At 34.1% G+C, this 25,994-nt stretch overlaps 1 protein-coding gene across 1 annotated transcript; it reads right to left on the reverse strand.

The window, feature by feature from the left end:
• Positions 1-10,692: 10,692 nt before the first annotated feature.
• On the reverse strand, positions 10,693-11,403 carry Cks30A (Cyclin-dependent kinase subunit 30A). Its single transcript, XM_073957454.1, has one exon. It carries the CDS (start codon positions 11,208-11,210, stop codon positions 10,986-10,988), a length of 225 nt encoding a protein of 74 aa, XP_073813555.1. The 5' UTR covers positions 11,211-11,403; the 3' UTR covers positions 10,693-10,985.
• Positions 11,404-25,994: the final 14,591 nt, after the last annotated feature.

Genomic DNA, 25,994 nt, shown 5'->3' on the forward strand with positions numbered 1-25,994 from the left:
AAAACAAAAACATTGGCGTCAATGCATGAAAGAAAAACTAATTCCAAAGCAATGAAAAAGTTCTTCAATTTTGAGCAAAATAAATAAAAAATATTAATATATTAATAAAATAATCAATAAAAATAGCTGAATCGTAATATTTATGTATTTTTCCACAAAAAATAAGATAGACATTGAGCAGCTGACAATTTCCAGATGATTAAAAAACAGCTGATCGAACTTGCTAAAGGTTGCTGGGAAAAATTCTTTCAGCAACTTTTAGCAATTTCTCAGCAAACAACTGTCAAACTTGTTCTCTCACTTCGCTCTCTTTTACTGAACTTTTGTGTAAAAAGACAGCATTTAGTAACATTTCGTAATAATTATTACAAATTATCACGTAAAAAGACACACCTATTGTTGACTTTGCGGTTTTACAGTTTCAAAAGAAGACTCGGAATTCGACAAATAGTCGATTATAATCGATTTTCTGCGGTTATGAATAAGTCGAAACTCGAATTTTAAGACAACTGAAATAATCGCCATACCGAATAATCGCATTTTTAATTATACCCTCAGCCTTTAGGCTAAAGAGGGTATTTACACTTTGATACGACGAAAAATGTGCCTCATCGAAATAATGGTTTTAGACCCCAAGTATGTTTGTACGATATCCGTTTCAGACAATTTTGAGTAGATCTAGCAATGTCCGTCCGTCTGTCTGTCTGTCCGTCTGTCTGTCTGTCTGGCTGGCTGGTGCGCACGATAACTCTCGAACGGATCAATCGATTCGGTTCAAATTTTGGGTATCGAAATATTTTGTCCAGATTCGATTTAAGTTCGAAGATGGGCCATATAGGTCCACTCCTTCAGGTACCTCCCCCCCAAATGTTCAAAAATTGTCGCAAAACTTGTGCGCGCGATAACTCTTGTAGGGAATAACCGATTTGGTCCATACTTTGCACATCGTGTAATTTCTACTATACTTAGATGAGGTTCCAATATGGACTCAATCGGTCCACTCCTTCGGGTACCTCCCACACAAAATTTCGGAAAAGTTCAGTTTAGGACCTGGTCTCGAATCGCTTTGATTTTTGTTTACGCAAGTTGTATTCGCTGTCCTCTATACGACGCTGTAAGTTTTATTAGGGGCAAGTCCATACTTCCTGAGAAAACAGCCTGAAAGTTACAAAAAACCCTATGACACCGTGTGTAGTGGTTGGAGCGCAAGATAACTTTCGAACGGATCTGCCGATTCGGTCCAAAATTTGGATTTCGTAATATTTTGTCCAAACTTAGTACAAGTTCAAAGATGGATTATATCGGTCCACTCCTTCCGGTACCTCCCCCACAAAACTTCGAAAATGTTCGGAAAAATTGTGCGTACGATAACTCTTGAAGGGAGTAACCGATTTGGTCCATCCTTTACACATTATAAAATTTCTACCAGACTTAGATGAGGTTCCAATATGGACTCAATCGGTAAACTCCTTCGAGTACCTCCCACACAAAATTTCGGAAAAGTTCAGTTTAGGACCTGCTCTCGAATCGCCTTGGTTTTTGTTGTAACATCTTGTATTCACTGTTCCCTATACGAAGGTACAAGTTTCATCAGGGGCAAGTCCATACTTCCCGAGAAAATGGCCGGAAAGTTGCAAAAAGCCCCTACGACACCTTGTGTAGTGGTAGGAGCGCAAGATAACTCTCGAACGGATCTGTCGATTCGGTCCAAAATTTGGCCTTCGTAATATTTTACCAAAACATAGTTTAAATTCGAAGATGGGCTATATCGGTCCACTCCTTCAGGTACCTCCCCCACAGAACATCAGAAATGTTCGGAAAAATTTTGCGCACGATAACTCTTGAAGGGAGTGACCGATGTAATCCATACTTTGCACATCCTAATATATCTACCAGATATAGATCAGGTTCGAATATGGACTAAATTTGTCTACTCCTTCTGGTACCTCTCACACAAAATTTCGGATAAGTTCACTTTAAGACCTGCTATCGAATCACTTGGATTTTTGTTGGAGCTATTTGCATACGCTACCACCATCACGACGGTAAAAGTTTTTTCAGGGGTAAGTCCATATTTCTTGCGAAAACAGCCCGAAAGGTGTAAAAAACCCCTATGTCACCATATGTGGCGGTCGAAGAACACGATAACTCTCGAACTGTTCAACCGATTTGGTCCAACATTTGGTCTTCGTCATATTATACCCAAACTTAGTCACATGGGCAATACCGGTCCACAACTTTCGTACTTCTCCCCAATATTTAAAATATATCACTTTGGATCTCCTAATATTTTATCAAAATTTAGTTAAACTTCTAAAATGGCCAATATAGGTCCTCCCTAAGAGTACTGTCCTACAAAAGTTCAACATTTGTGTCTTAGCGCAGTTAATACCTATTCCACATTATTGTCGGCAAGTTCAAATGTCCAAAAAGGGCCAAATTCTGAAGAGACCTGAAATACATTCGATCTGTCCGGAGGTAAAAGTTTCGCTTCACTTTGGCTGAGGGTATATATCTGTCGGCAAAGCCGACTGACACTTTTTTACTTGTTTTAGACCAAAATCGAAAAGTCGATTATTACTTTCCATTACCTATCTCTAAAGTGGGGTGCACACGATCAGTTTTGACTGTCAGTTTTTCTCAAATAATCGGTTGCTTGCCAGTGTGGCCGTTCACTTTTGTCAGTCATCAGGCAACCACAAAATATTTTGTGGTTGCTGGACGGTTGGACAGTTATCGATAATTCCGAAAAATCGGCAGTCAAAACTGATCTTGTGTACCCCGCTTAATGAAAAATGTGTAAGTAATGCCAAGTTTTTTCTTGAAGTTTTCATATGGTTGTTGTAACGCGGCACTCAACGGACCGTATGTATTTGGCCCCTTAAAGGCCTGCGTACATAAGCTGCCTTGCTTTCCTGCTTCATTTCTGACATAATGACATAATAATGTAAATAAAAGAAGTCCGAGCAAATTTTGAACTGGGTTGCCCTTTTCTTATTTATACTTTTATCAGAAGCAAGCAAGGTAAGCAGGCAAGGCAGCTTATGTACTCACCCCTTTAGGCCCCGGCACATAGGATCCGTTGTGCGACGCGTTGGGCCTTGAAAACAACAACCATATTAAAAATGTGTAAGTGATGCCAAGTTTGTTCTTGAAGTTTTCATTTGGTTGTTGTAATGCGACGCTCAACGCGCCGTATGTGCAGAGGCCTTAAGAAATGAATACACCATTACCATAAATTTGGAAATTATAATATAAATAACGGAGAAAATACTCCCTACGGGAATGAAAACATCTCAAACAATTGACTATAGGCGTGTTCGTTTACTCAACAATTTGTACAAATTTGTACAAGTCCAGTAACTTCTTGTAATCGACTAAGTTCTTTTGCATTGTACTGTAGAGTAAACGAACAACATTCAGTAACAATTTGTACAAATTTTGAGTAAACAAACACACATTATATTTTCTGTCGATTACCTTTAAAACTAGCATGAAAATATGGTTATCAGTGCAATCATGAATAAAAATTTCGTGCGGAATTTGTCCCCTTCCCCAATTTCACAATTTTTTATTACCATATTTATGCCCAAAAAGGGAATATTTTTGTCGATTCTACTAGAATACGACATAATTAAGCGAATCTAGTAGTTTTCACAGTTTAACAAATATTGATTTTAAAAGAATTTCACTTTTTAAAATTATTTTCCGTGCGGTAAATTCCGAGGGAAATATTCATGATTGCCTTGTAAATGTTTTTTATATCCCAGCAAAAAGTTTGCATCCGCGGATGCACTTAAATCACTAGAACAATTGCCGCTGGAGTAAGTACATCTTTTCCTATGAATTCACCTATGAATTTTACAAGAAAGCGCGCAGATAGGATGCACTCCATTTTGCTTCCGCGGCACACAGCTAGGATGCACTCCATTTTCGATCCAAATCACAGCGTTTGATGTAGTGTTTTGGATTTTATAAAATGCGAGCCATTGCAAATATCCCAAAATAAATAATAAATCGTGAAAAAACAAGAATATTAACTTTATTACATTAACACAAATTATAAAAACTCTCCATTAAATTTAATCGTAACTAAGTTTACGTCCTCTAATCTGCTTTTTATGACATCGAAATTGATATTGCTTCACCATCCCAATGGTTTTTCATTTTTCCTCCTACTTCAGTTCAGATTTCCAAAAAACTTCCAATTCCATTCAGAAATAATTTGCGTCTCGTGAATTAAAGAAATGTTCATAACTTTAGTTTGTATTTCTTTATTTTTTATAAAACAAATTCTTAGAATTTTAACACTCCTTCTTGTGTTCAAAAAAGACTGCGACTGTAGGGATCAAAAAATTGGCTGGCTTGGCTAGGTATCTTTAAGCGAGTGCTTCCAAAATGTATCGAGCGCAGTGCATTTTCATAACTCCGTGTGGACTGCATCGAAAGATGTATTGAAATCATAACTCTGCATTGTACTACTTCCATACTTTTTTGCTGGGAAAGAAATAAAAATTTAAGTTGCGAACATTTTTGCGGTAATTCAAATCAGATGCGTTTGGATTAAATTGAGAACGGAGGAAGTACACTCAATTGTGATTGAATTTAATGGAAACTTTTTTTTTTTTAAATTTGTGTTTATATAATAAATTTGTGTTTATATAATAAAAATATAATAAAATGCATTTTATTTATTTTGGGATATTTCGCAATGGCTTGCATTTTTATTGCATCTTTAGACCGATTAATCAGTATAAGTGTACAGTACAATTGCCGTTGGAGTACATCTTTTCCTATGAATTCGCCTATGAATTTTACAAGAGAGCGCGCAGCTAGGATGCACTCCATTTTGCTTCCACCGCACACAGCTAGGATGCACTCCATTTTCGATCCAAATCATAGCCTTTGATGTTATAAAATGCAAGCCATTGCAAATATCCCAAAATAAATAAAATACATTGCTTATTCGTGTAAAACAAGAATATTAACTTTATTATTACATTAACACAAATTATAAAAACTCTCCATTAAATTTGATCGTAACTAAGTTTACTTCCTCTACTCTGCTTTTTATGACATCGAAATTGATATTGCTTCATCATCCAAATGGTTTTTCATTTTTCCTCCCACTTCAGTTCAGATTTCCAAAAAACTCCAACTCCACTCCAATAATTTGCGTCTCGTGAATTACAGAAATGTTCATAACTTTAGTTTGTATTTCTTTATTTTTTTATAAAACAAATTCTTAGAATTTTAACACTCTTTCCTGTGTTCAGAAAAAAAAGACTCCGACTGTAGGGATCAAAAAATTGCCTTGCTTGGCTAGGGATCTTTAAGCGCATGCATTTTCATAACTCCGTGTGGACTGCATCGAAAGATGTATTGAAATCATAACTCTGCATTGAACTACTTCCAAACTTTTTTGCTGGGATGTTATATGTTTTTAGTAATATATGAAAGATATATGTATTTAGATATGTAATATTCAATATTTTCTTAGTCTTAGGCCATGTTTATATTATAGCCTTTTGCAGGGTTAACCTTCTTTATGAGGATTTGTTTGACGTATATGTAATGGAATTGACATTTAAAACCCAGTGGGTTTGTTAAATCCGGTTATATATAAACGTACTATTAATGTCTAGCTCATTTGTTTTTCTGCCACACAACTTTGGCCGAGCAGAAACTATCAGCATATTTGGATACGTTGATTTTGACATTTCTGATTGAGTTTTTGAACAAATTTGTACAGGAAAGCAACTTACAGTGACACAGAAAAGTATACATACACCCTACAAAAATGCAGTTTAGGCTAAATCGTTGGGTTTTTTACAGCAACAACTGCACAGTGTGGCTCCTTGGTGACAAAATAACCATAATTACACAAATTTATTTTAATCTAATACGTATATTTAATACAATTAAATAAATTCAATTTTCACAACACAGAAAAGTATACATACACGCCAAGGAAATACGAGTATAATCGTAAAATTTATGGAATTAGTACCAAAATTTATACATTTTTTAGTTTTGGCTAATGTATCTGGGTGTCTGGGATATATTTTAGAGAAAAGAAAGTAATTGTTGGGGGTCAAATGCCGTTATTTATGGTCAAATTGCTTATATGCCTCGTTAAAGTTGACCCTTGCTTAATTTTTTGCGTTGTAATTTATAAAAAGCACAAAATTAGTTTCAGATTGCAAATCTTGAGACCCAAGAAAGCTGTGGAGTTGTTATTGAGCAAAATATTCCTTCCTGGACGTCGATTAATGCACGTTTTTCCTCAAATTTCTCAGGAATTTAATATATTCCGCGGAATTCCTGGCGCAAATTACATACAAAAGCATTGAATTGCCTTGTAATATGGTCTGATACAATCCTTGGGCATTAATTGAATCAAAAATGTGAAATATTTTGTTACAAACCTGTTCCCAAAGCTTCTAAAGCAACAAAGTATAAGCACTACCATAAAAACATGAAATTTGTACTGTGAACAACGTCGTTTTCGTATTATGATCATTACCGTTGCTATAGGCGCGAAAAGTTTCGTATAATTTTACATTTCTGAGTCAACTGATGTCCAAGGATTGTATCCGACAATATTACAAGGCAATTCAAGGCCATCTATATGTAATTTGCACCAAGAATTCCGCGGAATCTATTAACTTCCTGAGAAATCTGAGGGAAAACGTGCATTTATCGACGTTCAGGAAGGTATATTATGCACAAAAACAACTTCAAAGCTTTCTAGGGTATCAAGATTTGCCATATGATACGAATTTTGTGCTTTTTATAAAGTACAATACCTAAAAACGCAAAAAATTAAGCAAGGGTCAACTTTAACGAGGTATATAAGAAATTTGACCCTAAATAACGGCATTTAAACCCCAAAAATTATTTTCTTTTCTCTAAAATATATCCCAGACACCCAGAGACGTTCGCCAAAACTAAAAAATGTATACATTTTGCTACTATTTCCATAAATTTTACGATAATACTCGTATTTCCTTGGGGTGTATGTATACTTCTCTGTGTTGTGAAAATTGAATTTCTTTAATTGTATTAAATATACGTATTAGATTAAAATAAATTTGTGTAATTATGGTTATTTTGTCACCAAGGAGCCACACAGTGCAGTTGTTTCTATAAAAAACCCTACGATTTAGCCAAAACTGCATTTTTGTAGGGTGTATGTATACTTTTCTGTGTCACTGTATGTTGTAATAAGAAGGCTGGGTTATAGGAAATTTTCTCACCTTGTGAAAAATAATTTTTGCTCTGTAGTGCGATTCTGTAACTTTTTTATGTAACGAACCGACATCGGTAGTTAACAAAAATATTCGGTTGAATTAACGATTGTGCTATTCTGTAACTTTATGTTACCGATTGTAGAAATCCTTAACTCATAACGACGAATATCGATAGAAAGACAAATTGTCAAATATGACAATGAACTGGTGCAAAATGCCATGACAATGAACTGGTGCAAAATGCCATGACAATGAACTGGTGCAAGATGCTATGACAATGAACCGTCCTGAGGACTGCAACAGGGTGCCTCCTCATGACACCAGTGGACCATCTTCATGAGGAGGCGAAGGTTTTACCGGTGCGTCAGCACAATAAGATGCTTGGGTGTTACCGCAGTGAGCATCCCTGTCACGCTTTAATGGACAGGCTCCCCCCCACCCACGCACGTCAGGAGAGACCTTCATGATCTAGAGAGAGAGGTCCAAAGGTATAAAAGAGAGCCGCTAGATCAACGATCCTATCAGACAGGCTTGAATCGCATTCACACCAACATGGTTGCGCAAGCAGTACGAAGATACAGTGGAAACCACTTGGAAACCATCCCCCATCCATCGCAGCAGAAGAACGCCAGCAGCCAAGGCAAACACGAGTGGTTTTAGCTCAGTTAAGATCCGGACGATGCAGCCGCCTCAATTCGTATTGGGCCAGAATTGCCGCCACGATACCCAACATATGCCCAGCATGTGGATTGGGACCACACGATACTCTGCATTTATTCAACTGCCCAGCAAACCCCACCCAACCAGTCCAGTAGTGCGATTCTCTAACTCATTTTTTGAGTTACCGACAAAAATCGATAACATTAAAACGTAAAATTATGAATGAAAAGTTCAATTAAAAGCTGACAGCACTGCTGCTATCGGTAAGACTTTACGACTACTTTTTATTGGTAGCTAACTTACCGAATAATATCGTTAATTACCGAAATAATAAGCATTTTAATTGCACCGATTTTTGTCGGTAACTCAAAAAATGAATTAGAGAATCGCACTACAGGTTGCAGAATTCTGAGTCTGGATACAGATGAACCTGATAACTGAAATAATACACGAACGAACATATATAGGGCAAGCCTGACTGATACAGGACTTTCCAAATATTATTAAATTGTTTGTACGTACTCTAGACATAACCGTTAATGATTTTTCAGTCATTTTTTTGGAAAATAACTTAAAATACTAGAAAGGGACATTAATTACTCTTCCCAAAATAACGTCAGGAACATCATTTTTCTATCGGAATCAATGAAAAAAATACTGAAAACAATAGGGAACCAATCATTACACCATTCTGATTACTAAAACGTCATAAAAAGCGAACAAATTTGGAAATTATTAATTGATTATTGTGGTGCATCATTTTCGATGCTATATTTTAAAATGCCCGTTTTATTTTTTTGTTTTTTGGTAAAATTTTAGTATAACGGTACTAAAACGACTTTTCAGTCTACAAAATATTTTTTTGAATTGTTAAAAAATCTCAACCAAGTTATTAACGTTTACACTTTTTATTTCAGGTTGCATCATTTTCAGTGACAGGCACTGTATGTCGGCAAAGCCGAAATCGGAACGAAATCGGTACAAAATCTGAACTATTTCCGCTCAAAAAAATCGTTTAGAAATCGGAACGAAATCTGTACGACGTTGCTTCCGAAATTGTTCAGACGTGTCGGACATCCGACATTTGGTTTGCTGGGTTATTTCAGCATGTGGCTATGTGCGTATATTGTTCCATTTCTTTTAACTTTTGCATCTTATAACAGTTTTTATTTATTTATTTTATTTTTTTTTTTTCATTACTTTGCAATCGAAGCCATATGGATAATTCAACGGCCAATTCAGATATAATTACAAAGATTCCACCTTACTTCATAGCTACTCTATAAATAAAATATTAAACATTATTGTTCTTACAAACTATACATAAAAATTAAAAAAAAAAATGATTGCATTGATTATAATTTGCCTCCTTTACATCATAACTACTCATATTTATATTATCAACATATTATAAAGTAGGTAAGAATTAATATAGAATTATCAAAAATATCATCGGTACTACCAATATTTTCTTCTTTATGCCATAGCTACTCGAATAAAAGTTATGTTTTTGTATTTTTTTTTGTTTTGTGAAGTTTAATAACAATGAATATATATGCTATAAAATTTTAAGTATTTAATTTAATAATAACCTGTTTTTTGAAAGGCGAAATAGGTAAAAATTAATATAGAATTTTCAAAAATATCATCGGTACAACCAATATTTTCTTCTTTATGCCATAGCTACTCGAAAAACAGTTTCCACCAGGATAAAAAAAGATCACTTGAATGTCTGTCTCTTTGTCTGAAACCTCTTTTGGTACTAAACTGTTTTGAGAGTCCTATTTTAACTGGGAACAAATTCCCAGTTCGAACTTCATTCAGAAAGAGGGGAGATGGGAAAAATCTCCCACAAAATTTTATTCAGAATACGAAAAAAATTCCCATCTCCCCCCACGCGTTCATAATAGGTATAGAATAGTATAAGTTTTTCATATTACCTTCATCAATCAATAACTAATAGTGTGATTGCATCTGACCGCTGGGTTTCAAATGTTAATTCCATAGCGTATACGTTAAATAAATCCTTATAAAGAAGCCGGCAAAAGAAAAAAAATATATCATAAATATATCAAAAATATGTCGTAGCCAAAATTTCAATAAATAAAAAATATTTAAAAGAGTTCTTTTGGTAATAAAAATTAATAGAATTGTTATTAGATAACTTTTGAACTTTTAATCCAGAAGAAAAATCAACCCTAGAGTGTTTACAATCAAAATTATTTCAACGCCACACGTAATACCGATTTGTTGTAAAAAAAATAAATGTTATTTTAACCCAAAAAATTCATGCTAAGAATGATGTGTGTTTCTTTTGATATTTTTTAGACCTATGATGCTGTAAAATTCGAAAATGTTCCATCTATATTATTTTTTATTATATAGAAAATGTAAACTACGACGTCTATGACGCATGTCCGCAACTACGCCAACCGTAATAAGGAAGTATAATTTTGGAACTTCAGAGATCCATATCCCATACTTCCGCAATAAATGTGATATATATTTGTGATTAGGGTTACAGGAGCAGGTTGTATGTTTGGACTGGATTTGGATGGATCTAAATTTACCACAGATAGGGCTTGTAGTGCTGATCACGCCAATGTATATACATATATCATGGGCAGGAAGTCCATACTACCCGAGATATAGGCTGGGTTACAAGACCTACCTGTGAAAACATTTCATCCCGATCAGAGATTAGTGAGTCAGCTCATCTTGTGCCCTTTGCTAATAAAAATAAATACGTCCAATATTTTATTCCCAATCAAACAACACATTATACATAGCTTTTTGTTTTTTATTACTGAGAAACAAAAGAACTAGATATTAGAAAATTCCAGGGAAAACTACGACTGCAAACTGTATCCAATTGAAGTTGGTCTAGGTGACTGTAAATGTATAAAGCAGAGCAGCACATTTTACGTGAAACAGAACTGATCAATGACATAGCATACTCAATGGCAAATCGAAGTCCCCCAAACGGAAAGGATAATCTCAAATGGCAAATTATATTCGATGTGTGAAGCAGGCTATATACAATTCGAGGAGTTTGTGAGGATTTTGGAACACTCACTGTTGTATGGGTCGTCGGAACAATAGGATGTGCGGTTCGGGTTTATGAATCATGTAATGTATCCAGCCACGAGATTGTTGTACTCCAATTGAACGCCATTCAGCTTCCGACATCAAATGTGTTTTAGGTACCAATTTAACCAGCTCCTTCGGTAGGACCACATGTCTGTACTCGTATTTCTCATCGTAATATTTATCAGAATAGTAAATTTCCTTGCTCATTTTTGCAGATGAAAAGCGAAGGATCTTTTCACTATTTGAACAAAAAGTTTATGTATTGTTTAAACAGAACAATAATCGATGATATCCTTTTTGCAGTTATAAAGTTTTGTTTCCAGCAAAGCAAATTATAATCAGCAATCGTTTGTTTCCTTTTGTTTAAGAACACAAATACAAAATCAATTCACAAGACAAATTACAAAAAGAAAAGTGACAGCGCCAAAATATAAACCGCCATTGCAATAATTGTCAACAATCATTTCTCTCAATCTCTCTCACAGAAATCATGAAAAGATGTTGCCAACTTCGCTCAACACAAAAATCGCCACAACATTAACAATTTACGCCATGTCTTATTAAGCGGAAAGCACATCCAACGTTTGAGTAAAGGTGTGAACACAATGAAATACGCCGCTTTTTTCACGCTCAGCTTCATGTAAAAGATTAAAGGCCAAGTACTACCTAATTCAAATGCTGCATAATTCATTTAAATTAGGTAGTACTTGGCGTTTAGTCTTTTACATAAAACTGAGCTTGAAAAAGCGGCGTATTTCATTGTGTTTCTACCTTAAAGGCCTGGGTACCATGGTACAATAAGAAAGGTGGATGCATCGGCGAATTGCTACAACAAAGCAACTTTTTTTGTAATGTAAACTGTCAAAATTTTCGCCAAATGGTCTCTTGTTGTCTCTTTTTATCGCTTGTGTTTGTCTATAAAGTGTAGACATGCTATCTCTTACTTACCGAATCATATGGTTTTTTGTTTTGATTTTTCATGGCGAATTCATAGTTTTTTGACGTTTTAGATTCGATCAGATGGGCTGAGGCATCTACCTTTCTAATTGTACCATGCTGGGTACATAACATGGTACAATAATACAGGTAGCATTATCATGGCAGCTGATTGTAACATAATGTGTCAATTGCATTGAATTTATGTCAAATTTTGACATCTAATGTTGCCAACAATTGCCGATGCGGCTACCTGTGTATTTGTACCATGGTACATAAGACTATTGGCCTGTTCCCGTACTTTATAAAGTGGTAAAAGTCGTAAAAGTTGTAAAAGTCGTAAACGATTTTCATATAAATTTTGTGTACGGGAACGCAAAATGTGTAAAAGTGGTAAAAATTGTAAAAAGTTTTTAGTTCTGGAACAGAGCTTATGTTTACATTTACGAAATCCACTCGATTTCATCTGTCACTTCCTTTGTGTATACGTTAAATGAAAACTCATCTGAAATCGATTGGATTTCATTTGACGTTTGAACAATGGAATTGACAGTTGAAATCGAGTGGATTTCGTAAATGTAAACATAGTATAAGCTTCCTCGCCTGCTTGCCTTGCTTTTCTGCTTCATTTCTGACATAACAAAAATAAATGAATAAAGGAGGCCCATGACCCAATAATAGGTCCTCCATCAAGCGAATTCAAAGAAAAACGAAGATTTTGAATGTCAAAATTCATAAACAATTTCTTTATTGTCAATTCAGGTAGATACATAAAAAACATTTTCCGAGAAAATGTTGTTACCGTAGTTATTTTTGTTTGACGAAACAGAAAATACCAGCTGATCGTACTTGAACTGCTAAAATAATGCTAAGTTTACATTTACGAAATCCACTCGATTTCAACTGTCAATTCTATAGCTCAAACGTCAAATGAAATCTCATCTGGATTTCATTTGACGTTTAACCTATGTATTTGACAGTTGAAATCGAGTGGATTTCGTAAATGTAAACCAAGCATAAGATATTGTAAATTAAATTCTCATACAAACACAACAAATGTTGACATTTTACGTGTACAACATTAAGTTTATTTGTTTTCTTTTTTCGAAATACATCTACCTGTTTCTATACAGTTCGACATTTCAATACCTCACAGCGAATTCAAATGACAAATATGAATTTTGACAGCTCAAATCGAAATCATCAGATTTTGCCGCAGTCGAGGCACCTTATTTGCCCAGGCCTTAAGGCCGCTCCACATACGGCGCGTTGAGCGCTGCGTTACAACAACCACATGAAAACTTCAAAAACAAACTGGGCATCACTTACACATTTTTAATATGGATGTTGTTTTCAACGCCTAACGGATCCTAGTACCGGGGTCTTTAGGCCAAATACATACGGTCCGTTGAGTGTCGCGTTACAACAACCACATGAAAACTTCAAGAACAAACTTGGCATCACTTACACATTTTTCATGTGGTTGTTGTTTTCAACGTGCCACACAACGGACCATATGTATTTGGCCCATTAAAGTTTTGTATCATTTCTGGTAGATGAATAAAAGGCAAAGTGCAAACATGGATTTTAATACATAATACGAATAATCGATTAATTGATTGATTAATTGAATTTGTATCACACTTTACGCTACGAAGGATTTAAGTGTACTCTGAATATTCTTGCAAAGTGCAAACCATTGTATATAATCTAAAAGTATTAGGAATTGGAATTGGTAGAATTTGGAAAAATTAATTTTGAAAAACAACAAACAACGTTGTTATTTGTATTTTTGGAAATCCCCTTTTTACCTGTCAGAAAAAATCGAAATTATATTATATTGCATACCTTTGGGGAAATGTTCTAAAGACATACATGAAATCAAGGTAGAAGTGACAATCAGCTATATTTTTACTTCTTTGGTAAATTTGGTTTTCAAAATGTAGTAGGATAACTTGATTGAAATTTGCTACCATAAAATACTTATTTTTATCGTAAACGTGTAATAACAATGACCTACGACAGTTCTGAATGCTTTATATTTTTACATTTTAATTCAAATTTGTTTTATTTTAGAGGATTTTCAAAATGTATTTATGTTTTTCCTGCCAAATTTTTTAGAACGACCCAATTATTCAATATTTTCTTTGCCATTAAATTTTCTATAACAACATTGTTGTTTTTGTAAATTTGTTAGTTGTTGTAATTCATGCATTTACCTTAGTCCCGGTCCACACTAGCGTGAATTTCATTAAAAAATTTCATAAAATTAGGTGTTCTTAAATCGAATTCCCTACTAAAGCAATTTTATGATTTTACTCTACTATGGAAGTCGACGCACAATTTCATATCAAAATTTCAGTGAAATTACTGTAGTGTGGCCCGGGACTTATATGAATATGCCTTGCATGAAATTAACGATTTTCAATGAATGTTATGCTAATGCTTGGTTTACATTTACGAAATCCACTCGATTTCAACTGTCAAATCCATAGGTTAAACGTCAAATGAAATCCAGATGAGATTCGTAAATGTAAACTTATGCCATTGGATTTCATTTGACGTTTAACCTATGGATTTGACAGTTGAAATCGAGTGGATTTCGTAAATGTAAACAAAGCATTATATTACAAAAAATTATTATTTTTTAAATTTTGAAGTCGATTATCGATAGCTATTATGGTTGAAGAGAATCTCAGTTCACGAAAAACCACCATATTTTTTGTGCTCCATTAACTCCATGAAGTAAAGTAGAAAGGAAAATTAAATTAATTGGCAATTGTCGATTCTTTGCATCATTAATCAAAAATATGGTGAAAATAACGACAAACAAATAAATTGAGTGCAAATCCTACATTGGTTCCAACTATACAAAATACTCAAAGTACTTTTTACCGGTTTTACCCGTATTGTTGCTTAATCATATTAATCATACTTGCTCCATGAGCATCTAATCATACTTGCACTTTTTACCAGTTTTTTACCCGTATTGTTGCTTAATCATACTTGCTCCATGAGCATCTAATCATACTTGCACTTTTTTACCCGTATTGTTGCTCCATGAGCATCTAATTATACTGCACTTTTTACAAGTTTTAGTTTTTTTACCCGTATTGTTGCTCCATGAGCATCTAATCATACTTGCACTTTTTACCAGTTTTTACCCGTATTGTTGCTCCATGAGCATCTAATCAAACATCCCGTCCAGTACGACCAAGAACAAAATATACCCCTGACCAACTAAAAGAAGCCGCAAAAGATTATGAGAAAGGAGGTATTTCATTGAAAAAAGCCGGTGACAAACACGAAATACCTGTATCAGCTTTGCAACAATATGTACGTCGTCAGCTACATGCAAATGGAATTGTAAAACATAAGTAGATTGATTAGACCATACCATTGGTGTCCAAAATAAATGAGAGAGAATTGTTGGGAGAGTAATGTCCCTTTGTTAAACAACGGCTGACATGGCTCTCATTTGGATTTGTTATTTTTTTTTGTTACGACAACGTGCAGGCGTGTACATCAACGGACCAGACCATACACACATGCAACTCTAAAGAAAGCAGTGGAAGAGGTTGTAAGTGGTAAAATCACTAGGGCGAAAGCTGCTTTGAAATATCAAATATCACGATATACATTGTCGCGACATATAAAAACAATCGTTATCAACAATTTAATTTTTCATTTTCCTTCGAGTGGATTTCCTAAATGTAAAGAAAGTATAAGAGGGAGAGAGAGAGAGAGAGAGAGAAATGCCTTTCTCTCCTATCACAGGCTACCAGACAAATTTCTTCGGGTAACAATAGGCCTGTTCGATAACTTCGCAAGTAAAAAGTATTTGCTAGTTCTTGCAACTACTTCTCATTTCTCTTTTACTGAACAAGTTTGTTATCGAACAGCACTTTGTAAAATTTTGTACAAACTTTTGAGTTATCGTACAGACCTAATGTAGAATTGATTTTTCGACATTTGTTTGACGATTATTTGACAATGAAGAACAAAATTAACAAAAACAGACGAAAAAAGAGAAGGCTGTCAAAACAAAATTGAAAACAGTGAAAAAAAAGAAGAAAAATTAATTTTTATGTTTCTTTTTGACATTGTTACCAGATCTACTATTTTTTCGCTCCTTTATTTTTCTGGTAATTTTATGATTTTACTCTACTATGGAAGTCGACGCATAATTTCATATCAAAATTTCAGTGAAATTACTGTAGTGTGGCCCGGGACTTATATGAATATGCCTTGCATGAAATTAACGATTTTCAATGAATGTTATGCTAATGCTTGGTTTACATTTACGAAATCCACTCGATTTCAACTGTCAAATCCATAGGTTAAACGTCAAATGAAATCCAGATGAGATTCGTAAATGTAAACTTATGCCATTGGATTTCATTTGACGTTTAACCTATGGATTTGACAGTTGAAATCGAGTGGATTTCGTAAATGTAAACAAAGCATTATATTACAAAAAATTATTATTTTTTAAATTTTGAAGTCGATTATCGATAGCTATTATGGTTGAAGAGAATCTCAGTTCACGAAAAACCACCATATTTTTTGTGCTCCATTAACTCCATGAAGTAAAGTAGAAAGGAAAATTAAATTAATTGGCAATTGTCGATTCTTTGCATCATTAATCAAAAATATGGTGAAAATAACGACAAACAAATAAATTGAGTGCAAATCCTACATTGGTTCCAACTATACAAAATACTCAAAGTACTTTTTACCGGTTTTACCCGTATTGTTGCTTAATCATATTAATCATACTTGCTCCATGAGCATCTAATCATACTTGCACTTTTTACCAGTTTTTTACCCGTATTGTTGCTTAATCATACTTGCTCCATGAGCATCTAATCATACTTGCACTTTTTTACCCGTATTGTTGCTCCATGAGCATCTAATTATACTGCACTTTTTACAAGTTTTAGTTTTTTTACCCGTATTGTTGCTCCATGAGCATCTAATCATACTTGCACTTTTTACCAGTTTTTACCCGTATTGTTGCTCCATGAGCATCTAATCAAACATCCCGTCCAGTACGACCAAGAACAAAATATACCCCTGACCAACTAAAAGAAGCCGCAAAAGATTATGAGAAAGGAGGTATTTCATTGAAAAAAGCCGGTGACAAACACGAAATACCTGTATCAGCTTTGCAACAATATGTACGTCGTCAGCTACATGCAAATGGAATTGTAAAACATAAGTAGATTGATTAGACCATACCATTGGTGTCCAAAATAAATGAGAGAGAATTGTTGGGAGAGTAATGTCCCTTTGTTAAACAACGGCTGACATGGCTCTCATTTGGATTTGTTATTTTCTTTTGTTACGACAACGTGCAGGCGTGTACATCAACGGACCAGACCATACACACATGCAACTCTAAAGAAAGCAGTGGAAGAGGTTGTAAGTGGTAAAATCACTAGGGCGAAAGCTGCTTTGAAATATCAAATATCACGATATACATTGTCGCGACATATAAAAACAATCGTTATCAACAATTTAATTTTTCATTTTCCTTCGAGTGGATTTCCTAAATGTAAACATAGTATAAGAGAGAGAGAGAGAGAGAGAGAGAGAGAGAAATGCCTTTCTCTCCTATCACAGGCTACCAGACAAATTTCTTCGGGTAACAATAGGCCTGTTCGATAACTTCGCAAGTAAAAAGTATTTGCTAGTTCTTGCAACTACTTCTCATTTCTCTTTTACTGAACAAGTTTGTTATCGAACAGCACTTTGTAAAATTTTGTACAAACTTTTGAGTTATCGTACAGACCTAATGTAGAATTGATTTTTCGACATTTGTTTGACGATTATTTGACAATGAAGAACAAAATTAACAAAAACAGACGAAAAAAGAGAAGGCTGTCAAAACAAAATTGAAAACAGTGAAAAAAAAGAAGAAAAGTTAATTTTTATGTTTCTTTTTGACATTGTTACCAGATCTACTATTTTTTCGCTCCTTTATTTTTCTGGTAAAAATGTTCATGAGAAAGCAATTTTGACAGTTTTCTCTTTTACCACTTTTACCATTAAAATAGTAAAGGAACAAAGCTTCGATTGCATATACGTCAAACAAATCCTCATACAAAGCTTAATGATCTGTTCATACTAAGGCTAATTCGCTCTCTATTCGTTGTTCGAACCCAAATTACTTAATTTCCCATACAAAATTTTGGGAACGATCCAACAAAAAAATTTGAAAGTTGTGCAATTGTTATGATTTATTATGATTTCACAACATCTTTCGATGTAGTTCAACTGAGTTATGAAAAATGCACTAAGTTCGATACATTTTATAAGCAGTTGCTGTAGAGATCCCTACAGAAAAAACCAGTTGGTTGATCCCTACACATTTCTTCAAAAGACAAACAAGTGCCATGGTACAATAATACAGGTAGCATTATCATGCCAGCTGATGGTAACATAATGTGTCAATTGCATTGAATTGATGTCAAATTTTGACATCTTATGTTGCCAACAATTGCAGATGCGGCTACCTGTGTATTTGTACCATGCAAGTGCTCTGTTCCTTTACGTGCCTGAGGTTACCATTTCTTACCATTTTTAACCTGTAAAGTGTTCCCTTACTTTTAATAGCATACAATTTAATAGCAGTTTGCTACTTTTACCATTTTCTGCCACTGTTACCATTTTTAAAAGTAAAGGAACAGACCAAAGAGTGTATACATTTCGGAGAATTTGTTATAAAATAAACCTAACAAAAAGTTAAATCACTAGGACAATTGCCGCTGGAGTACAACTTTTCCTATGAATTCCCCTATGAATTTTACAAGAGAGCGCGCAGCTAGGATGCACTCCATTTTGATCGTAACTAAGTTTACTTCCTCTACTCTACTTTTTATGACATCGAAATTGATATTGCTTCATCATCCAAATGGTTTTTCATTTTTCCTCCCACTTCAGTTCAGATTTCCAAAAAACTCCAACTCCACTCCAATAATTTGCGTCTCGTGAATTACAGCAATGTTCATAACTTTATGCTTGGTTTACATTTACGAAATCCACTCGATTTCAACTGTCAAATCCATAGGTTAAACGTCAAATGAAATCCAGATGAGATTTCGTTTGACGTTTGAGCTATTGAATTGACAGTTGAAATCGAGTGGATTTCGTAAATGTGAACTTAGCATTAGTTTGTATTTCTTTATTTTTTATAAAACAAATTCTTAGAATTTTAACACTCTTTCCTGTGTTCAGAAAAAAAAGACTCCGACTGTAGGGATCAAAAAATTGGCTTGCTTGGCTAGGGATCTTTAAGCGAGTGCTTCCAAAATGTATCGAGCGCAGTGCATTTTCATAACTCCGTGTGGACTGCATCGAAAGATGTATTGAAATCATAACTCTGCATTGCACTACTTCCATACTTTTTTGCTGGGAAAGAAATAAAAATTTAAGTTGCGAACATTTTTGCGGTAATTCAAATCAGATGCGTTTGGATTAAATTGAGAACGGAGGAAGTACACTCAATTGTGATTGAATTTAATGGAAACTTTTTTTTAAATTTGTGTTTATATAATAAATTTGTGTTTATACAATAAAAATATAATAAAATGCATTTTATTTATTTTGGGATATTTCGCAATGGCTTGCATTTTTATTGCATCTTTAGTCCGATTCATCAGTATAAGTGTACAGTACAATTGCCGTTGGAGTACATCTTTTCCTATGAATTCACTTATGAATTTTACAAGGAAGCACTCCATTTCGCTTCCACAACACACAGCTAGGAAGCACTCCATTTTCGATCCAAATCACAACTTAAGATGCAGTGCTTTAGATTGAATTTATATGCATCCTTCGCATTGAATTTTTAATCTGTCTAAAGATGCAATTAAAATGCAAGCCATTGCGAAATATCCCAAAATAAATAAAATGCATTTATTATTTGTGTAAAACAAGAACACAAAGAACTTTATTATACATATAAACACAAATTAAAAAAGTTTCCATTAAATTCAATCACATTTGAGCATACTTCCTCCGTTCTCGATTTAATCTAAATGCATCTGATTTTCTTTCATCATCCTAAAGTTTTTTATGTTGCCTTCTCGTCACTACTTCAGCTTTCGACATTAAAAATTCCCGTCTCGTAAATAACCGCAAAAAATGTCGCAACTTAAGTTGTTATTTCTTTATTTTATACAAAATTCTTCGAAATGTATGCACTCTCGTTTATCTTTTGAAGAAATGTGTAGGGATCAACCAACTGTTTTTTCTTTAGGGATCTCTACAGCAACTGCTAATCAAAAGTATCGGAGTGCTTTTTTCATAACTCTTTGCCGTTGGAGTACATCTTTTCCTATGAATTCACTTATGAATTTTACAAGAGAGCGCACAGCTAGGATGCACTCCATTTTCGATTCAAATCACGGCTTTTGATGCATTGCTATGGATTGAATATAAATGCATTCATCGGATTGCATTTTTAATCAGTCTAAAGATGCAATAAAAATGCAAGCCATTGCGAAATATCCCAAAATAAATAAAACGCATTTATTATTTGTGTAAAGCAAGAATACAAAGAACTTAATTATATAAACACAATTTAATAACGTTTCCATTAAATTCAATCACATTTGAGCTTACTTCCTCCGTTCTCCATTTAATCCAAGCGCATCTGATTTTGCTTCAACATCCTAAAGGTTTTTTATGTTGCCTTCTATCACTAGTTCAGCTTTCGACATGGATTCCAACTCCACTCCATTAAAAATTTCTAACTCATGAATTACCGCAAAGAAGTTCTCAACTTAAGTTTTTATTTCTTTATTTTGTAACAAATTCTTAGAAATGTACACACTCTTTTTTATTTTTGGAATAAATGATTTCACCAGCGGCGGGTAGGGATCAACCAACTGGTTTTTTTTTTTTGTAGGGATCTCTAAACCAACTGCTTATAAATTGTGTCCAACGGAGTGCATTTCTCATAACTCCGTGTGGACTGCATCGAAGGATGTTGTGAAATCATAACTCCACATGCACAACTTCCAAAATTTTTTGCTGGGTTGTAAAAATTCTAGCTTAACTGTCAACGTATCTGCAAATCGGACGCCAGCAATTAGCCAAAATTGTCAAGTAAAAGATAAGAAAATTTGCATGTTTGTTTTCAGTGTCATATGTTTAGGTACAACTTTTGCTCTTTTTGGAACACTTTTCTAGCAATAATATTCTGGGGCACAGCTATTGATTTTTATTTTTATTCTATTTGGTACTTTTAACATAAACAGTGAAGTTATAAATTCCATATGTTTTTGTAAAACCGACTAATACCCTAGACAGACGGCAGAGTTAATTCGCATTAAAAATGTCCTAATTTGAATTAATTTTTCACCCTGACAGACGATAGTATCTGCATTTATGAAACAGCTGTTTGTGTTGTTTGTTTGTACCCAGCAGACCATTTCATAAAGCTTTACAAAAGTTCGCCAAAATATGCGAAACAAATACACTTTCTACCTTTGATCTTTTCACCATGATGAAGCAAAAATAAATTTAATTTATTCGCGATATTTTTGAGTCTTTTTAATATTATAAAAATATTGCAAAACTTTAAAAAACTTTTGAGGAAGATATAATTTTCGATAGAATTGGTATGGTGGGTAATGAAATTTTTTGTGAAAATAAAAATTTGAAAAAGAGATTTGTTAGAAGGCTTGAAAAACGATTAGCTGCTATTCTACTCGCGAAAGACCATTACTTATTTTGAAGAAACGCGAAAATTGCTGATTTGCTTTCCCTTTTTATTTTCTTAAACATGGAAATTTGACAAAAGACAATTGATTTTCAAAAGCATTGCCATATTAAAATTGCTAAATTCAGTTTAAATTTCCTGTGATTTTGTGCATTAAGAATGTGGATAATGCACGAATTAATTTGAATTAAGGCAGTTAATGCAAATTAACGCTGCCGTCTGTCTAGGGTATAACCCCAGCAAAAAATTTTGGAAGTCTTTCGATGTAGTCCAACAGAGTTATGAAAAATGCACACCGTTCGATACATTTTATAAGCAGTTGCTGTAGAGATCCCTACAGAAAAAAACAGTTGGTTGATCCCTACACATTTCTTCAAAAGATAAACAAGAGTATATACATTTCGAAGAATTTGTTATAAAATAAAGAAATAACAACTTATGTTGCGAACATTTTTGGGGTAATTCACGAAACGGAAATTTTTAATGGAGTGGAGTTGGGGTCCACGTCGAAAGCTGAACTAGTGATGGATTTCGTAAATGTAAACAAAGCATTATATTACAAAAAATTATTATTTTTTAAATTTTGAAGTCGATTATCGATAGCTATTATGGTTGAAGAGAATCTCAGTTCACGAAAAACCACCATATTTTTTGTGCTCCATTAACTCCATGAAGTAAAGTAGAAAGGAAAATTAAATTAATTGGCAATTGTCGATTCTTTGCATCATTAATCAAAAATATGGTGAAAATAACGACAAACAAATAAATTGAGTGCATATCCTACATTGGTTCCAACTATACAAAATACTCAAAGTACTTTTTACCGGTTTTACCCGTATTGTTGCTTAATCATATTAATCATACTTGCTCCATGAGCATCTAATCATACTTGCACTTTTTACCAGTTTTTTACCCGTATTGTTGCTTAATCATACTTGCTCCATGAGCATCTAATCATACTTGCACTTTTTTACCCGTATTGTTGCTCCATGAGCATCTAATTATACTGCACTTTTTACAAGTTTTAGTTTTTTTACCCGTATTGTTGCTCCATGAGCATCTAATCATACTTGCACTTTTTATCAGTTTTTACCCGTATTGTTGCTCCATGAGCATCTAATCAAACATCCCGTCCAGTACGACCAAGAACAAAATATACCCCTGACCAACTAAAAGAAGCCGCAAAAGATTATGAGAAAGGAGGTATTTCATTGAAAAAAGCCGGTGACAAACACGAAATACCTGTATCAGCTTTGCAACAATATGTACGTCGTCAGCTACATGCAAATGGAATTGTAAAACATAAGTAGATTGATTAGACCATACCATTGGTGTCCAAAATAAATGAGAGAGAATTGTTGGGAGAGTAATGTCCCTTTGTTAAACAACGGCTGACATGGCTCTCATTTGGATTTGTTATTTTCTTTTGTTACGACAACGTGCAGGCGTGTACATCAACGGACCAGACCATACACACATGCAACTCTAAAGAAAGCAGTGGAAGAGGTTGTAAGTGGTAAAATCACTAGGGCGAAAGCTGCTTTGAAATATCAAATATCACGATATACATTGTCGCGACATATAAAAACAATCGTTATCAACAATTTAATTTTTCATTTTCCTTCGAGTGGATTTCCTAAATGTAAACAAAGTATAAGAGAGAGAGAGAGAGAGAAATGCCTTTCTCTCCTATCACAGGCTACCAGACAAATTTCTTCGGGTAACAATAGGCCTGTTCGATAACTTCGCAAGTAAAAAGTATTTGCTAGTTCTTGCAACTACTTCTCATTTCTCTTTTACTGAACAAGTTTGTTATCGAACAGCACTTTGTAAAATTTTGTACAAACTTTTGAGTTATCGTACAGACCTAATGTAGAATTGATTTTTCGACATTTGTTTGACGATTATTTGACAATGAAGAACAAAATTAACAAAAACAGACGAAAAAAGAGAAGGCTGTCAAAACAAAATTGAAAACAGTGAAAAAAAAGAAGAAAAATTAATTTTTATGTTTCTTTTTGACATTGTTACCAGATCTACTATTTTTTCGCTCCTTTATTTTTCTGGTAATTTTATGATTTTACTCTACTATGGAAGTCGACGCATAATTTCATATCAAAATTTCAGTGAAATTACTGTAGTGTGGCCCGGGACTTATATGAATATGCCTTGCATGAAATTAACGATTTTCAATGAATGTTATGCTAATGCTTGGTTTACATTTACGAAATCCACTCGATTTCAACTGTCAAATCCATAGGTTAAACGTCAAATGAAATCCAGATGAGATTCGTAAATGTAAACTTATGCCATTGGATTTCATTTGACGTTTAACCTATGGATTTGACAGTTGAAATCGAGTGGATTTCGTAAATGTAAACAAAGCATTATATTACAAAAAATTATTATTTTTTAAATTTTGAAGTCGATTATCGATAGCTATTATGGTTGAAGAGAATCTCAGTTCACGAAAAACCACCATATTTTTTGTGCTCCATTAACTCCATGAAGTAAAGTAGAAAGGAAAATTAAATTAATTGGCAATTGTCGATTCTTTGCATCATTAATCAAAAATATGGTGAAAATAACGACAAACAAATAAATTGAGTGCAAATCCTACATTGGTTCCAACTATACAAAATACTCAAAGTACTTTTTACCGGTTTTACCCGTATTGTTGCTTAATCATATTAATCATACTTGCTCCATGAGCATCTAATCATACTTGCACTTTTTACCAGTTTTTTACCCGTATTGTTGCTTAATCATACTTGCTCCATGAGCATCTAATCATACTTGCACTTTTTTACCCGTATTGTTGCTCCATGAGCATCTAATTATACTGCACTTTTTACAAGTTTTAGTTTTTTTACCCGTATTGTTGCTCCATGAGCATCTAATCATACTTGCACTTTTTACCAGTTTTTACCCGTATTGTTGCTCCATGAGCATCTAATCAAACATCCCGTCCAGTACGACCAAGAACAAAATATACCCCTGACCAACTAAAAGAAGCCGCAAAAGATTATGAGAAAGGAGGTATTTCATTGAAAAAAGCCGGTGACAAACACGAAATACCTGTATCAGCTTTGCAACAATATGTACGTCGTCAGCTACATGCAAATGGAATTGTAAAACATAAGTAGATTGATTAGACCATACCATTGGTGTCCAAAATAAATGAGAGAGAATTGTTGGGAGAGTAATGTCCCTTTGTTAAACAACGGCTGACATGGCTCTCATTTGGATTTGTTATTTTCTTTTGTTACGACAACGTGCAGGCGTGTACATCAACGGACCAGACCATACACACATGCAACTCTAAAGAAAGCAGTGGAAGAGGTTGTAAGTGGTAAAATCACTAGGGCGAAAGCTGCTTTGAAATATCAAATATCACGATATACATTGTCGCGACATATAAAAACAATCGTTATCAACAATTTAATTTTTCATTTTCCTTCGAGTGGATTTCCTAAATGTAAACATAGTATAAGAGAGAGAGAGAGAGAGAGAGAGAGAGAGAGAGAGAAATGCCTTTCTCTCCTATCACAGGCTACCAGACAAATTTCTTCGGGTAACAATAGGCCTGTTCGATAACTTCGCAAGTAAAAAGTATTTGCTAGTTCTTGCAACTACTTCTCATTTCTCTTTTACTGAACAAGTTTGTTATCGAACAGCACTTTGTAAAATTTTGTACAAACTTTTGAGTTATCGTACAGACCTAATGTAGAATTGATTTTTCGACATTTGTTTGACGATTATTTGACAATGAAGAACAAAATTAACAAAAACAGACGAAAAAAGAGAAGGCTGTCAAAACAAAATTGAAAACAGTGAAAAAAAGAAGAAAAGTTAATTTTTATGTTTCTTTTTGACATTGTTACCAGATCTACTATTTTTTCGCTCCTTTATTTTTCTGGTAAAAATGTTCATGAGAAAGCAATTTTGACAGTTTTCTCTTTTACCACTTTTACCATTAAAATAGTAAAGGAACAAAGCTTCGATTGCATATACGTCAAACAAATCCTCATACAAAGCTTAATGATCTGTTCATACTAAGGCTAATTCGCTCTCTATTCGTTGTTCGAACCCAAATTACTTAATTTCCCATACAAAATTTTGGGAACGATCCAACAAAAAAATTTGAAAGTTGTGCAATTGTTATGATTTATTATGATTTCACAACATCTTTCGATGTAGTTCAACTGAGTTATGAAAAATGCACTAAGTTCGATACATTTTATAAGCAGTTGCTGTAGAGATCCCTACAGAAAAAACCAGTTGGTTGATCCCTACACATTTCTTCAAAAGACAAACAAGTGCCA

The sequence above is a fragment of the Musca autumnalis genome, unplaced genomic scaffold (assembly GCF_047663935.1).
Source record: "Musca autumnalis isolate F117 unplaced genomic scaffold, ASM4766393v1 scaffold_1, whole genome shotgun sequence".
In the NCBI taxonomy this organism is placed as follows: domain Eukaryota; kingdom Metazoa; phylum Arthropoda; class Insecta; order Diptera; family Muscidae; genus Musca; species Musca autumnalis.

Coding starts and splice junctions, on each gene's coding strand:
- Cks30A (XM_073957454.1), bottom strand. CDS start 11,210: ATGAGCAAGGAAATTTACTATTCTGATAAATATTACGATGAGAAATAC.